General features: G+C 40.8%; 1 protein-coding gene across 1 annotated transcript; it reads left to right on the plus strand.

The window, feature by feature from the left end:
• Nucleotides 1–866: 866 nt before the first annotated feature.
• On the plus strand, nucleotides 867–14308 carry NMU (neuromedin U; the record flags this gene model as incomplete). The annotated part of the gene is made up of 7 exons (XM_081333269.1): nucleotides 867–1115; nucleotides 7629–7678; nucleotides 7928–7975; nucleotides 8077–8136; nucleotides 10008–10082; nucleotides 13118–13171; nucleotides 14273–14308. Exons 1-7 carry the CDS (start codon nucleotides 938–940, stop codon nucleotides 14306–14308), a joined length of 501 nt encoding a protein of 166 aa, XP_081189395.1. The 5' UTR covers nucleotides 867–937.
• Nucleotides 14309–17632: the final 3324 nt, after the last annotated feature.

Below are 17632 nucleotides of genomic sequence, written 5' to 3' on the forward strand. Positions count from 1 at the left end.
ACCTGTAGGGAGAAAAATCACTGCGTACTTGGTGGGGGCGCGCACTCTCCTTTTCAAAGCGTCACATTCGGACTCTCTTCTGTCTGTCCAGCAGCAAGAAGGAGAAGGAAAGAACCCCCCCACCACAGAGCAGGGCAGGGGTGGGCAACCTTGGCTCTTTTACGACTCATGGACTTCAACTCCCAGAATTCCTGAGCCAGCCACGCTGAGGGGAAAGGGAGAGGTTTTCAAGCTGAGCTATGCTGGGTCAGGAATTCTGGGAGTTGAAGTCCACAAGTCAGAAAAGAGCCAAGGTTGCCTATCCCTGCCCTTCGGCAATCCCCAAGGACCAGTGGTAGGCAACCTTGGCTCTTTTCTGACTCGTGGACTTCAACTCCCAGAATTCCTGAGCCAGCCATGCTGAGGGGAAAGGGAGAGGTTTTCAAGCTGAGCTATGCTGGCTCAGGAATTCTGGGAGCTGAAATCCACGAGTCATAAAAGAGCCAAGGTTGCGTATCCCTGCCCTTGGGCAATCCCCAAGACCAGTGGTAGGCAACCTTGGCTCTTTTCTGACTCGTGGACTTCAACTCCCAGAATTCCTGAGCCAGCTGGCTCAGGAATTCTGGGAGTTGAAGTCCACGAGTCAGAAAAGAGCCAAGGTTGCCTATCCCTGCCCAAGACCTTCTAAGGGACTCGACGCCCCTCGCTCAAGGCAGCCTGAGGAGCAGCGACCGCCATCTTCCCGGCTTCGGACGCTATCCGAGTCACCCCCTCAAGGGTGGGCGTGGGCGGGCGAGGCGAGGCGGGTTTGGCTGACCGGAGCCGTCCAGTCTCCGCCTTCCCCAGATCCGGGAGATTTAAAAGCGGCAGCGCTCCAGCCCGCCGCTTCCAAAGCCTCGGCAGAGCAGCCGGGAAAAAGCCAAGGAAACGAGCAGGAGCGCCGGCGGAAAGAGGCACCATGCCAAGAGAGAGCGCTTCCAGGACCCGGCCGGAGGTGCCGCCGTGGCCGGCTACAGCCTTTGCTCCGGACGGCAGCCCCGGCAAAGCCGGTCGCCCCAGCCGAGGGAAGCCCGGTGCCGGAGTATCCTGGAAGTTGCTGCTCGCCCTGCTAGCCTTTGGGGTCAGCTCTTGCAAAGGTAAGGGGCAGCCTTCTCCGTTTCTCTTAGCGACCGACCTCACTGGGATCCCCCCTCCTCCAAAGCACTTTGATTTTATTTTTTTATTTTTTTTTTGGGGGGGGGGAATCCAGTGGAAGCAAAAAGCCCCAGTAATCGAGTGTGTTCAGGGAGGGCAGAAATGCGCTTTTTTCCATCACACGGGGCGCCCTCGACTTACGACCACGACCCAGATTGTTGGGGGGCAATTAAGCTGATTTTGTAATAATGCCTCTTGGTGTGTGTGTGTGTGTGTGTGTGTGAAAGCCCTAATAAGCAGGCATATAACATCGAATGAAGGCTACTGCTAAGCTTGTAAGCTGCCCTGAGTCTTCGGAGAAGGGCGGGATTTTATTTATTTATTTATTTATTTTAATTCCATTTATATCCCGCCCTTCTCCGAAGACTCAGGGCGGCTTACAAGCTTAGCAGTAGCCTTCATTCTATGTATATGCCTGCTTATTGGGGCTTTCACACACACACCCCCAAGCGGCATTATTGCAAAGTCAGCTTAATTGCCCCCAACAATCTGGGTCCTCATTTTACCTACCTGGGAAGGATGGAAGGCTGAGTCAACCTTGAGCCTGGTGGGACTCGAACCTGCACTAATTGCAGGCAGCTGGTGTTACTTAAGGAGGCATTAGCCCACTGCTCCACCAAGGCTTTGAGTTTTGATGGTTAATAACACCATTTGTCTGGAGTAGTAACACAAAATTACATATCAATGGAAAGACAATTCAATCAAGAATGTAATGCAATACCTTTTATGAAGGATTTGCTATTATAATAGCAGTTTTTTTAAAAAATCCCATTTATATCCTGCCCTTCTCCGAAGACTCAGGGCGGCTTACAATTTAAGCACAAACCAATGTGCTTAGCAATAGCCTTCATTCTATGTCTATGCCTGCTTATTAGGGCTTTCGTCCCCCCCCTGAAGCGGCATTATTACAAAGTCAGCTTATTGCCCCCAACAATCTGGGTCCTCATTTTTCCTACCTCGGAAGGATGGAAGGCTGAGTCAACCTTGAGCCTGGTGGGACTTGAACCTGCACTAAATGGAATTAAAATAAAATAAATAAATTTCTGTGGCCAAGGGAAACATTCGTTGAGTTTTGCTCCGTTTTTTACGACCTTTTTTTTTTGGCCGCAGTTGTTAAGTGAGCCACTGCGGTTGTGAAGCTAGGAACACGGCGGTTAAGTGAATCTGGCGTCCCCGTGGACGTGAACCCCGGGACGCTGCGGCTAAATGTGAGCCGGTTGCCAAGGATCACGTGAATGTGGATCACGTGACCGTGGGCGCCTTGCAATGGTCGTAAGTGTGAAAAAACAGCCGCTTTTTTTCGGGGCCGTTGTAACTTTGAACGGTCAGTAAAGGAGCTGTTGTAAGTCGAGGCATGCCTCTGGTTCTAGCGCAATGTTGCTTTGAATGGAAAACATCAAGCATTTCAAATAGCTTCATTCTTATGTTGGGAAGGCTCTGCCTTACAAGGGACCTGCCCGAGGATTCCCTTCCTTAAAACATCCATAAAAAGGGGGGAAGGGTGTCCCCATCTTTCAGTTGTTTGGGAAGTTTCCTATCGAAGTACCCCTTCCTCTCAATTTTATTCAAAGTTTATTTTTCTTGCTTCAAACTTTAAGGCAATAGTAAAAGTTTGCATGCCCCACCCCCTAAAAAAATTCACCAGGAGTTTACTACATGAGGTTTTACTTTGCTACAAATATTCTCCTTTATTGCTTACGCATCGCAGTTAGCTGCTTTTCTTACAGTGTAACGTGAAAAGTTACCTCAAAATCAAAAGGTGTGTCATTTTACACCAATTCAAACTTGGCTGGGGAATTCTGGGAGTTGAAGTCCACAGGCTTTAAAGTTGCCAATGTTGGATTCCTCTGATCGAAATGGAATATTTCAACTGTTTCCAACTCTGTTCTATATCTTAGGAGTTTATCATTAATTGTAAAAAGTTATGTCCTGGTCTTTTTTTTGTTTTAACAAAAAACAAAACTCAATGCAGGTCCTGCATAATATATACACAGAGTAACTACAAACCTTTAAGTCAGATCTGGGGCTCCTCTTTGTCACAATGATAGCAGTAAGAATGTAAATTCCAATTTTAAAAAACTGTCTCACTCTAGTTTACTTCTAGCAACGAATGTCATTTCCAATGCAAAATTACTTATTATCGAAGTGTAAGTCCCTCTAGAGAGCAGTAGTGCCTTTTTTTCAGGTCAACTAATAAATAGTCTACAAATTACTGAATTTTCAAATAACAGTTGATGTAAGAATGTGATATACCCAGTGCTTTTTTTGTAAAAGAAAAAGGTGCTGGAACTCACACATGTCATACAACCCGCCTTGCCTACCCTACAAGTTTCCATCAAAAAAAGGTGCCAGAACTCCGTTCTGAGCGTTCTATGAGAAAAAAAGCCCTGGATATACCAATGAATATTATACATTAATTTTAAATAGAAGCCACAGCAGAAAGAAATCTCTGCAATGCTAACAGCATATAGGACTTCTTCACACAATGCAGATGTTATAGCTTTGAGATACCAAGTAGGTCAAGCAATTCATATTTCCCTTTCTAATTATTTTCAAGTATACCTATAGTATGCTTATTTAAGGGAAAGTTTGAATTTAAAATATAAAGTTAAACTTGCTAGTAGATCCTGAAGATACATTTTTAAGGCAAGTAGATAAATATATTTTAAAACATCCTGGTTATTTATGCATAAACCATTAAGTCCTTATTTCACTAGTAAGTAACAAAAGTGATAGCATTAGTCAAAGCACACAAAGAAATACAATTATACAGAACATTTATATTTAATATCAACTAGCCTGATCTGTATTACTTGCTTCATAGTCCTAAATCAAATCATATTCATATTTACAACTTCAAAATATGAAAAACCTAGAAAGGAAAATATAACGAAGAGAGCATAAAATAATGACAAGAGTCTTGTTTGTATCTCCTCTAAGTGTTTCTGCTTCTACACAAAGTATTAACTAAGCATATGCATTGCCTGGTTAGAATTATAATGTGGTCCTTAGCCCAGATCCTATCTGTGCAATTCCCTTTCATTTCTGTCACTTCTCCTATGACTTTCTTCTTCCTTTAAAAACAGAAATGTTGAATAGTTGCAAAATACTTTGTTTTTAATTAGTAGTGCTAGGAGCCTTCCATGTGGAAACATCCAGAGACCAACTAGCAAGCACTGCTGATGTGTATAATAAAAACTTTTTACTAACAAGTTGTAAACGGGTATATTCTTTCTGCCCTCATTTTACAATTTGAATGCTATCTATCCATCCACACCACACACACTTACACACATACATATACATATACATACTGTAATTTTTGGGCAGTAAAGCCCCATGACTACAATTTCCTTCAGAATAGAATATGCATAAGATTATTAAAAAATCAGAATTTTTTAATTATATCTTTTTGAACATAGTATGTTTTTATTTGTTTTATACAGCAATGATGAAAACTCCCTATTAACATAATTTAACTTGAATACGTACATAAATGTCATGCTATTCCCTTTTGGGGTGAGCACTGTGATGCAAAGCGCAAAAAAGGAATGTAAAATAAATCAACTGCATGAGATAAGAAGAGGAAACGGATTTAAATCTGGATTTCACCAACACTATTCACTATATTCTCCGTACCTTTGTATTTTTGCAAATAATCCTGGCTGCCATTATATCTGTACGTCACTTTCTGTGCGTCAGAAACTCAGCACTCTCTTTCTGAGATTTCTATGGATTCAATTCATCTTTCTTTTTGAACACACAAACACACAGTTGATCCTAATTCATTTTCTCCATATGACTAAATCCCATCAATGTTCTTACTTTGAATTGGTCTCTCCTTTTGCATTCAAACCATTGTCCTTTAGCATCAATACATTTTTGACCTTATAACTTCTTCTTGGATCACAATTCTTAAGTATCTCATTCAGCAGGCTACTTTTGCTGACTACCTGCTGGCAGTTCAATCCTGACCAGCTCAAAGGTTGATTCCATCTTTCCGAGGTTGGTAAAATAAGGACCCAGATTGTTGGGGGCAAGAGGCTGTCTCTGTAAACCACTTAGAGAGGGCTGTAAAGCGGTATTTAAGTCTAAGTGTGTGTGCCATTGCTGTTCCCAGTGCAAATAATTTTATTTCTCAGTCTGTATAGCTTAGTACACATCCATATACAGTATGTCTTCAACCAACATAATTCAGTGTCACCATAAACATAGATTGATTGATTATACAGATAGTCCTTAACTTATGACCACAAGAGAAGACCGCAAGACAAGTGTTAAAGTGATTTTGCCCTTTATTGTCACAGTTGTTAAGTGAATCATTGCAATTGTGAAGTTGGCAACATGGTTGTTAAATGAATCTGCCTTCTACATTACCTTTACAAGACAGAAGGTCGCAAAAGGGGATCACATGACCCCGGGACACTGCAATCGTCATAAATATGCACCAGTTACCAAGCATCTGAATTTTGATCACGTGATCATGGGGGGGTGTGTGCTACAACTGTTAGTAGTGGGGAAAATGGTCATAAGTCACTTTTTTCAGTGCCACTGTAACTTCAAACAGTCTCTAAATGAAAGGTTGTAAATCGAGGACTATCTGTATATAATCAAGCCATTTTCGCTTTTTACTGTTCTTATCCTTAAACTGTTTTTTTCAAGTCTTCCAACAGCCATTGCCACTGTGGGTCCATCCATCTTGCTGCTGATTATTCTCTTCTTCCCTTCCCTTCTACCTTCCCCAGCATTAAAGTCATTTCAAGAATCCAGATTTTCACATAAGGTGTCCACAGTAGGCTAATTTGAGACTGGTTCTGTGTAGCTTGAGTGATAACTCTGGGTTAAATTATTTGATGAGCCATTGGTTTGTGTTGTGATTGGCTGTACACAGTATCAATCAATCAGAATAGACCTGGAAGGGACCTTGGCGGTCTTCTAGTCCAGCCCCCTACCAAAGCAGGAGATCATATACCATTTTGGACAAATGACTGTCCAATCTCTTCTTAAAAAGCACCAGTGATGGAGCACCCACAACTTTTTATAGCAACCTATTCCGCTGGTTAATTGTCCTCACTGTCAGGAAGTTTCTCCTTAATTCCAGGTTGCTTCTCTCTTTGATTAGTTTTTATTCATTGTTTCTCATCCTGCCCTCTGGTGCTTTGAAAATAAGTGGCAATCTCTCAAATACCGGTACCGTATATTCAGGAATATTCAAATTCAAAGGCATGAATGCTTTTTCTAGCCTGGGTCTTTAAAATCCAACTTCCATTTCAATAGATATGTGAAGGAAATACCATGGCTTGTACAATTCTGATCTTTGTAGGTGTAGACACATCATGGCATTTTAATATCTTTTCCAAGGCCACCATGAATGCTCTAGCACAGGGGTGTCAAACTCAATTTCATTGAGGGCTGCATCAGCATTGCAGTTGCCCTCAGGGGGCTGGGTGGGTGTGGCCAGGGTGGGCGTGGCCTACTGGGTGGGTGTGGCTAGAGTGCATATGGCCTACTGGGTGGGCGTGGCCAGCTCTACATCGTTTGCATCAAGGGTGTCTATGGGAGCCTGGGCAGGAGTGGGACAGATCTGAGGGTCTCTGGCAGGAGGAGGGTCTCTGGGCCAGGGCCAAGGCACTGGGGGCCGTTCCCTCACTGTTTCCAGGGTGGCTTCATGGGCCACATGAAACCACTTCATGGGCCGGATCCGACCCCCGGGCCTTGTGTTTGACATGTCTGCTCTAGCAAATGTTAATACATAGTGTATTTCCTGGCTGTTTCTTCCATATACTTATGACTCCTTATAAACAAAGAACCATAAAAATTTCTTACCCGTAAATAGTTCAAATATTGATTAGTTGTTGAATATAGGTCTTTTAGGGAATGAAAGAGACAGAAATACATAGTATATTTTTCTCTAACTATCATTTCAAAAAAAACAAACCTGAGTATGTAGAATTCACATCTAGGTAAAGTGGGAACACTGTCCAATTTAAAATAAAAATAAAGTTCTGCATTCAAACATATATATGGGATGGATCACATTTGAAACTCAATATTTTTATGAATAGAGATTAAAATAAAATGTGTTTGAAAGCACGTGTTTCACATAATCCAGTGTCTACGCTGCAGCTCAGACTCCAAAGTGTTGAAATTTCAATACTCTGTTCATAAATTTTCTGAAGTTAGTGAGAAGCATTAAAAAGCAACGATGTAAGCATACAATATTTCATGTCGCGACATAAATCAGGCCTGAAGTGAACTGTTTTCAGACGCTGAATATCAACTTGTCTATTCAACGTCTAGCCTGCTTTTTTGTTACTACCACTGTCCTCCTGTTTTCTGAGTAACAATATTTGTTTATTCATGGACACATTCAGAGTTGGTGATCTTTGCATAGTTGGTAATATCATAAATAGAAAATTTAAACCCAGATTATTATTATTTTTCTTATTTCCCAGGTGCGCCACTGGTGTCCCATGTTCTCCCAGGAGAAAAAGTGTGGAATGAGGTAGAAAGCAATATGCCTTTGTGTTGTTTTTTTTCAGGGTTGTCTTATTTAACACAAAGGAGTACCCATGCCATTTGTTCCATGCATATTTTTTTAAAAAAAAAACCAGATTTAATAATTGAGAATTTTAATAGGGGACTGATATATACTACATTTGTAATACTCAACAAAAAAAACCCACCCTAAATTGCTTTCATTTATGTTCAGTTGAAAACGTTACTGAATCTACCTTTTTATCAATCTTGATAGATAGAGGATATGTGCTCTGCTATCCCAGCTCTAGATACTCTGCCTCAGGTCAGTTGAATTTAACATTTTAAATAATGCAAATATGTTACGTTTTTTTTCTCTAGAGGAGGATGCTTTCAATTCATTAATCTAACCTCTTTTTTTTTAAGCCATCCAATGCACTGGAAGAATTTTGCTTTATGGTTCTGGAATTTATACAGAATGATAAGGTAATCAGAGTTATTGCTGTATTTTTTTTAATACGGTAGTCAGATGATTCTGTACAGGTAGTTTTGACTTATGACCGTTTGCTTAGGGGTAGGCAACCCCTTGGCTCTTTTATGACTCATGGAGTCAGCTATGCTGACTGAGGAATTCTGGGAGTTGAAGTCCATGAGTCATAAAAGAGCCGAGGTTGCCTTAGCAACTCTTCAAAGTTCTGACGGCCTTCCCAATACATTACTCAAGACCCAGTTTGGAAGTTCCAATTGCTATCTCTCAGTCACATGGGCTCATTTTCGAGTGCTTAGAAACCAGTCCACATTTATGTCCATTTGCAGCGTCTAGTGGTCACACAAACACAATGTATGACATTTTGGCCAAATCATGACACTTACTTCCAATTTTCAGAAAAAGCACACCCATAGTGAACAATGGGTTCCTTTTAATGACTGCCACAAGTCATAAAATTGGTCACACGATGGTCCATTTTACAAGTGTCATGACAATAAGGGGCAAGCTGCATTCTGGGCTACTTCTAATGTTTTATAATTAGTTTCCAAGCAAATGATGGATGCTGATGGATTCTCAGCTTTGTGGCTTTGTTGCACAGACTGATAAATTTAAATCAGGAATATGCAAAAACGGATGGTCTGTTTTTCCTCTGAAACATTACATTGACATGACTATATCAAGAATGACAAATGTTTTTTTTTTCAAAATACAATCTTCCAGATTGGAAGTGGCTGGCAGAATGTTCAGTTCTGTATATCTTTAGTTCAAATCGTTTATTTACTTATTGTTGAATTTATTTGCCAGCTATCTCGCCGATGGGGCTTCTCTAGGCGGCTGGTTAGCAAAATCATTGCTCAAATTGTAAGTTAGGTAAATTAGGTAGGTAATTTAAAAATCTTATTCTGAAAGTTTTGCAAAGTAGCAGATATGAATAAGCCATTTCTAATTTACATATGCCTCGAAATGAATTTATATTCAAAATTTTCTGTATTACATAGCAAAACAAGCTTTTTTTGGAAACTGGGATTTGCTGTCATCCTGATTTCCCTCCCCCCGCAGCATGCCCTCCTAACATGCCATGCTAGACTACAGTCCAATGTTCCTCCCTTCTCATCCATCTACAGTGATGCACGGGACTGAAGATTTAACATGTAAGCTGAAAAATCCCACAAGCATTTCATCTTACGCTTGGAAGAAGAAAAATTAGAATAATAATGGTGTAAATACAATTTAGCCTCATTTATAACACTTAATATTTGTGGTTAAAAGAGGCCTCCTTAACCTACAGGCCGTCCTTGACTTACAACAATTGAGACCGACATTTCTGTTGCCAAGTGAGACATTTGTTAAGTGTCCCATTTTATGACCTCCCTTGCCGCAGTTGTTCAGTGAATCACTGCAGTTATTAAATTGGTAACATGGCTGTTAAATGAATCTGCCTTCCCCGTTGACTTTGCTTGTCAGACGGTCGCAAAAGGGGATCACATGACCCCGGGACGGTCATAAATATTAAGTCAGTTGCCAAGTATCTGACTTTTGATCACATGACCATGGGGATGCTGCATTGGTCGTAAGTGTGAACAATGATCATCAGTCACTTTTTTCAGGGCTGTTGTAACTTTGAACGGTTACTAAACGAACTGTTGTAAGTCCAGGACTACCTGCATTTAGCACTCTCTAGCCAATTTTGGTGTAACAGTGGTCCCTCAGGCCTGACTCCCAAAATACCATATTTTCAAGCCTGGAAGATATTTATTGTGCAGGTCTATGCTATGCTTACGAGTGTGTGTTGCAGGAGAGGGATTTTCTCCCAGACTCAAGCTAGAATCTCATTGTGGTTCACGTGTTTCTCTTCCTGTTGTCTTAGACATTGGTCACACACCCCGTGCTGCCACTTATTCCCCAGCTTCATGACCGGAGACAGAAGAGATACAAAGCGGACGTATGTAACTTCTGAATTGTGCACCGTAGCATAACTTCATGCGTCTTACTCATCTTTTTTTTAAAAAAAGAAGCTTCTTTTTCTTAGTTTTAATTATTTCTATTGGGCTGTGCATAAGGGACGCGGTGGCTCAGTGGGTTAGGACGCTAAGCTTGTCGATCAGAAGGTCGGCAGTTTGGCGGGTCGAATCCCGAGTGCCGCGTAACAGAGTGAGCGCCTGTTACTCGTCCCAGCTTCTGCCAACCTAGCAGTTCGAAAGCATGTAAAAATGCAAGTAGAAAAATAGGGACCACTACGGTGGGAAGGTAACGGCGTTCCGTGTGCCTTTGGCGTCTAGTCATGCCGGCCACATGACCACGGAGTCGTCCTTGGACAAGCGCTGGCTCTTCAGCTTTGAAACGGAGATGAGCACCGGCCCCTAGAGTCAGAAATGACTAGCACGCATGTGCGGGGGAACCTTTACCTTTACCTTACTTTATTGGGCTGTATCTGCCAATAGTCCTCGACTTACAACTGTTTATTTGGTGACTGTTCGCAGTTACAATGGCACTGAAAAACATGGGTTGCAGCCGTCTTTCACAGTTAACGACCTTTGCAGCATCCCCTTGCTCACATGATCAAAATTCAGATGCGTGGCAACTGACTCATATTTATGATGGCTGCAGTGTCCCCGGGGGATCGTGTGATTCCCCTTTTGTGACCTTCTGGCAAGCAAAGTCAATGGGGAAGCCAGATTCACTTAACAACCGGGTTACTGGCTTAACAACTGCAGTGATTCACTTAACAAAGCAAGTTGCAAAATGGGGCAAAAGTCACTTAACAAATTTCTCAACTTAGCAACATAAATTTTGGGCTCAATTGTGGTCGTAAGTCGAGGACTCCCTGTGTTTCTAAGTGCATGCTTATGCTTTTTGATTCGGAACTAAATCCTACATTCATTTAACACTATAGCTTAAATTACTCATGACAGTCTTGTACTATTAGTTTCAGTAGGACAATAATAGGAGAGCAAGCCACAGAATCTATTAGGATATATCTCAAGTATTTATGATGTTTAAATCTGTTTACGTGGCACTTCAAAATATGCAAGAAATAAAGCTGGCAGGTATGACTTTTTATTAATAAGGGCAGCCTAGCTTTTCAATGCAAAAGTCTACTCGTAATTCGAGGACTACTTGTAATCCTAAAACTGAGTTTGCATATAACACTAAGTTGGAACTCTAAGCCGCTAGGTGAGATCATCCATGGTTTTGGAGTGGGTTATCATCAGTATGCTGATGACACCCAGCTTTTCATCTCGACCCCAAACCACATCAGTGATGCCCTTGACGTGATGTCCCGTTGCCTGGAAGCGGTCCGGGAATGGATGGCGAGGAACAGGCTTCAACTCAACCCGGACAAGACTGAATGGCTGTACATACCGGCATGTCAGGATATTCAGATTATTCCATCTCTTAATATAGGGGGCGAGTTATTACCCCCCATAGATAAGGCTCGCAATCTGGATGTCCTCTTAGATTCACAGCTCTCCTTAGAAGATCATATAGGAGCTGTGACTAGAGGGGCCTTCGCCCAGGTTCGTCTGGTGCGCCAGTTGCGACCCTATCTGGACCTGGATGCCTTGCGTACAGTCACCCATGCACTTGTGACCTCTCGTCTTGACTACTGCAACGCTCTTTACATGGGGCTGCCCTTGAGAACCACTCGGAAGCTTCAGCTGGTGCAGAGTGCAGCTGCACGAGTGCTTTTGGGGGTCTCCCAATACTCCCATATTACACCTCTGCTCCGTGAGCTGCACTGGCTTCCAGTTGCCTTCCGGGTGAAATTCAAGGTGCTAGTGATGACATACAAAGCCCTACATGGCGTGGGTCCGGATTACCTACGGGAGCACCTACTGCCAGCGTCAACATCCCTCCGTCCTGTGCGCTCCCACAGAGAGGGCCTCCTCAGGGTGCCACCGGTCAGAGAATGTCGGCTGGTGACCCCCAGGGGGAGAGCATTCTCGGTGGGTGCGCCAATCCTTTGGAACCGCTTACCAGCTGAAATCCGGATGGCCCCCGACCTTCGCTCCTTCCGGCATGATCTAAAAACTTATCTATTCCAACAAGCCGGCCTGGCCTGATGGATTTGGGTTTTAAAATTTTCTCACTTTATTGCTTTATTGTATTCTTACTTTATTGCTCTGTACACCGCCCTGAGTCCTCCGGGAGAAGGGCGGTATATAAAACAAACAAACAAATAAATAAATAAACTCTTTATCCATTTTTCTTGCCATGATGGAATTGATTCACACAAAGCAATAAGACACAGTGAATGAGTTTACATCACACCAAGGCTGAAAGGAACACACTACTTTGCGTTTCTTTGTGTGGCGCCTTGTGAACTATACCTGAAAGTCTTCATGCAAAACATACTTACCATAAAGAAAATGAAAGAAAAGCCAGTGAAACCACACTTACACTGCTCTTAATAATTAAGGACTTTTTAAGCAAAACATTCTGGATGAGGTTTTATAATCCACCTCACAAAATGTTCACAGAATGTTGGTGTAAATGTTTCCCATTTATGGCCGGCAGGAATATTCACTCATTAGGCTAGAATTCAGGGGTAGGCAACCTTGGCTCTTTTATGACTCGTGGACTTCAACTCCCAGAATTCCTGAGCCAGCGTGGCTCAGCTGGGAAACCTCTCCCTTTCCCCTCAGCATGGCTGGCTCAGGAATTCTGGGAGTTGAAGTCCACGAGTCATAAAAGAGCCAAGGTTGCCTACCCTGGCCTAGGCCGTTTTATGACTCGTGGACTTCAACTCCCAGAATTCCTGAGCCAGCATGGCTCAGCTTGGAAACCTCTCCCTTTCCCCTCAGCATGGCTGGCTCAGGAATTCTGGGAGTTGAAGTCCACGAGTCATAAAAGAGCCAAGGTTGCCTACCCCAGTTTGTAGGAGCAAAAGACCTGGTAATGTGCAAAAGGATGAAAATATATCTTTGTTACTTTGCCACAAGGGTTTGGGGTTCTGAAATCTGTTCTCTTTTTTAGGAAGAACTTCGAATACCCGGAAAAGTTCAAAGTAGAGGATACTTTATGTTCCGAGTATGTCCATTTCTGTTTGTTTCTGGCTCAAGGCTATATTATAAGTCAATCAACACAACCTATGCTTGAGAACTAGGTTATCCTTTGGGAATAGGTTTTGGGGTTGTTTTTTTTGGCTAGAGCCGATAAATAAGAACTACCAATAGTGGAATGATAGAACGATGCAGCAGATTTTATTATCTTCACGACTCTGCTTTAATACAGCCAATTTAAGAGGCATCCAGTAGATAGGATGCTTCCATTTTTTGACATGCAACAGCAACCAAGTAGACAACAAAGCTTGAAAACAGATGTTCTCCTTCAACGGTGTTCTTCCTTTTGCCTTCGTTGAACACTCCAATTCTGTATATGTGCATCTGCACAAAAAGTGCACGCAGCAGGATAGGACAGGATGATTTAAATAAAGAAATCTCCTCAAGGGGGAAGAGTAGGATCAATTTCAATTAATAATAATAATAATAAGTTGGAAGGGACCTTGGAGGTCATCTAGTCCAACCCCCTGCTAAGGCAGGAAACCCTATACCATTTCAGACAAATGGCTGTCCAGTCTCTTCTTAAAAACTTCCAGTGTTATTGTAGTAGGCCACTGAAATACTCTACTTCCAGCACTCTGAAGAGATCAACAAAAAGCCCTGAGGAATAAAGAGGTACAGATATACCTGATACATGCCAATTGTTCAGATTATCCACCAGAGAGTAATGCTGCAGTCCTCAGCTAGAGATTATCAGTGCTACCTCTAGCAGTATATATTCGGCTGAATATATCAATATAAATGCTCGCAAGTTAAATCAATGAGCCAGGCAGAGTTCATATTTTATATACCTCTCTAGGGCAACTTGCAGTTGGAAGGCATAGTTTAAGGTAAATAGAGGCCAAGCTGGCATTTTTTGCTCATTTTTCCTTCTTTTCTCTTTCCTTTATTAATGAAAATCTCAAATCTCCTCTCTTAACATTTAGCTGTAATTAAAATGTAAGAGCGATCTGGAAAAAAATCATTAACATGTCAGAAATTTGTTTCAAATCACAAATATCAAGTTCATAATTCTTACAGAGGCATTCCAAAAGATGCTATTGATCCATCCTTTCTTTTTCTTTTGTAGCCACGTAATGGAAGAAGATCGGCTACTTTCTATTAAAAAGGTTTTTATCTTACTTTTTATTTCAAAGAATGCTTTGTACAGTTGGAATGCATGGGATAGAGTATAAAAATTATAGTTCACCAAATCTTACAATTTTTATATTTGTTTATAAATTTTCCAGGCACTATCGTGTGGATGCATGTATTATAGATATGTGTGCATGTTTGTGTATACACACACACACACACACACACACATACACACACTTTCCTAACCATTCTATTGAAGAACTTAAAGAATAAGTGGATAAAGATTAATTTTCAGCATTTTAAGCCTTGAGGCATCCTTTCATCTCCCCAGCAAGAAGCCAACAATTTTTTAAAAAATCCGAAATAACTCTAATGCCCAGATTTTTTGTTCTGAGAACGAAATCTCACCTTTTCTACCATATCCTTCCCAATGAATAATGGGAAAAAAGACTGCTTCTCTACAGGTTGCAGACTTGAAATTCTGGATTAGAGCAAACATGGATTTCAGAAATGGATTTTACCAATCGTTATCAGAAATATATTAATATTCTCCCAGATGTATAACGATCTATTTTTAAAAAGTGTCTATCATAAAAGTATCGTGTAATTGTTTTATATATTGTTATAATTAATTTTTTTTCTTTCTTTAGGCTTGTTCTTGGATCACTTCCGCAGCTACAGAAAAAATGGAGATCTTATGCGCTATTAAATGTCAAAGCCTTTTTTAAAGATACCCTATCCACAATACAAAATTCTTACAATTAAAAATGCAAACTTCTGCATGTTTACTCACAAAAGAGTTATTGTTTAATGGGGCCTACGCTCACATTAGCGTGTACAGGTTTGCAACCTGGAGTACAAATTTTAAAGAATCTTAAAATTATTCTATTCCCTTGTGTTACAGTTTTTGAAATGGTGTGAAATTAAATTATAAACAAAAGTGTTGTAGTGGACCTTGTCAGTTGAGTGAATGCTACAGATATATAGATTTTTTTCCTCCTTTATTGTAAATAAAAACATTCAGTAGAGAGTTGTTTTTAATGAGAGTATTTTAAATGAGAATGTTACCGATTGTTAGTGCCATATTTCTGTGCTCTCACGATTTCCAATTAGGCTTACGTGTTCTGGCAATACAACTAATGCAGTAATATCCAAAATATTTTTAAATGGGCCCTTCTTGCATATTATGATCTTACGATGTTTCTGCTGTTGAAGCAGGAGAGCGTTGAAAGTGGAGTTAACAGAAATGAGGAATATTCAAAATCTTGACTTCATCTCTTTTGTTACCATCTATACTTAAACGTTCCATTCCTGTGGCATTCAACTTTAATGACACACGTACTCAGCCTTTTAAACTTTTTTGAAAAACATTGCTGCAAGTCTGCTTCCTAGTCAATCATTATATATCTTGAGAGATGGGCAGTCTAGAAATATGAAAATCTGCCTGCCTGCCTGCGTCCATCCATCTATATCCATCTATCTATCTATCCACCCATCTATCATCTATCTATATCTATCTATCTATCTATCTATCTATCTATCTATCTATCTATCTATCTATCTATCTATCTATCTATCTATCTATCTAATCTTTGCAGTTCTTAACATTTTTCAATTATTTTTCCCAAAGATTAGATAGATAGATAAATAGATAGACAGATAGATAGATTCAATTCTTTAGTAAACATTTGACTAAAGAACAAATCCATCTACTTGCTGTAATTTTTTGGCATTTATATAAAACTTGCAAAGCTTCACTGCATTTTCCCTGTCCAAGACAACTAAACAGGCAGATTCAGAAACCTCTTATATTCACCCTCCATTCGTTCTGTTGGAAGGAGTTCTAATACTTTATATGACATCTTTTTCTGAAGTTATCCTGTTGCCACTCCCATTTGTATCATATTTTTCTTATTCCATATCCATTTTCCCCAAGATCCGCTACTGATACTACTAAAAAATGTCCCACATTCAGAACTCTTGTATCATCATCATCATCATCATTTTGGCCATTGTCTATCCACTGCAGGATGAAGGCCTTTTCCGCATGTTTCCAACCAATATGGTCCCGAGCTTTCTTTTGCCAATAGAGCCAATATTTTGCCAATAGAGCCTGCGATGTTGTTGATCCATCTTGTTCTAGGTCTCTTTCGTGGACGCTCTTTATCAAGCGGGATCCATTCTATGACTGCCTTGGTCCACCTGCCATCCGTTCTTCTTGTTATGTGACCAGCCCATTTCCATTCCCATTCTTTTACTCTGTTCATGGCATCGTATGCTTTCGTTTGTTCTCTAATCCATGTGTGGGTCTTTTTGTCTTGTCTTGTGATGCCAAACGTGTGTCTTTCTGTGGCTGCGCCGCTCATAGCTTTTGTATCGATTGTGAGGTTAGTGTGCATGTTAGAACAGATAGTGCACACTGACTGAAACCCTTTCTCTTCAGGCATAGGGGGAGGTGGTTCTTGGAAATTATGCTTAGCTTGCCAAATGTCTACCAACCACTTTTAACATGCCATTCAATTTCCTTTATTGCATCACCTTTCATTGAGATCTGTTGGCCAAGGTATATATAATAGTCTTCTCCAGATATAACACTCTCAAATCTATTGCCAATATTCTGTGTTTCATTATAAACAATCATGCTATTAATTTTGGGGTTGGTTTTGTATATATGTGAATGGTTACAGTACGCTTAAATCATATATTCAAATCAGACCTTTTTTTCTATTTTCCTTTACTAATGGGTCTCCAAATGACCCAATCACAAGTTCTGTGCTGCCTTATTCCTAACTATTTGTGTATATCAGCTAAACAGAATAACATTTCCCGTATTACATTTAGATTTTAAGTCTGCAAGATAACATTTATTCAGAAACCCACAGGCTTTCTTTTTTAGAATTCGTTTTGGGTTTTTCCACTACCACCATTTACTGGAGCACGGCGTGCCATTATCACTAATTTATAGATTCCTTGTTTTCATATACACTACTTCCACAACAGCCTAGATACGCCATCATACTAATATCTTTAAATCCTTTCATTTGTAATCACACCTATACCTTCGCTTTCCTGTCTGTGTTCCTCACCTCCACAAGAGTGATTACGCTACCAAAACTCACGTCTATTACATCATTCTACTTTCTCTTGGTTTTTGTACTTGCAGAATGTAATCTGTTTTTCTTTCATTTCATCTGTTAATTCATGCTCTTGGCCAGTGTTCCCCAACCTTGGCAACTTGAAGATGTAAAGTTGAAGACTTCAACTCCCAGATTTCCTCCAGCCAGCATGTTATTCTGTGTAGTTGATTTCTGGAAGTTGACGTCTACACATCTTCGGCTTGCAAAGGTTGAGA

The sequence above is a fragment of the Vipera berus genome (genome assembly GCF_964194415.1).
Source record: "Vipera berus genome assembly, chromosome: 7".
Classification (NCBI taxonomy): Eukaryota; Metazoa; Chordata; class Lepidosauria; order Squamata; family Viperidae; genus Vipera; species Vipera berus.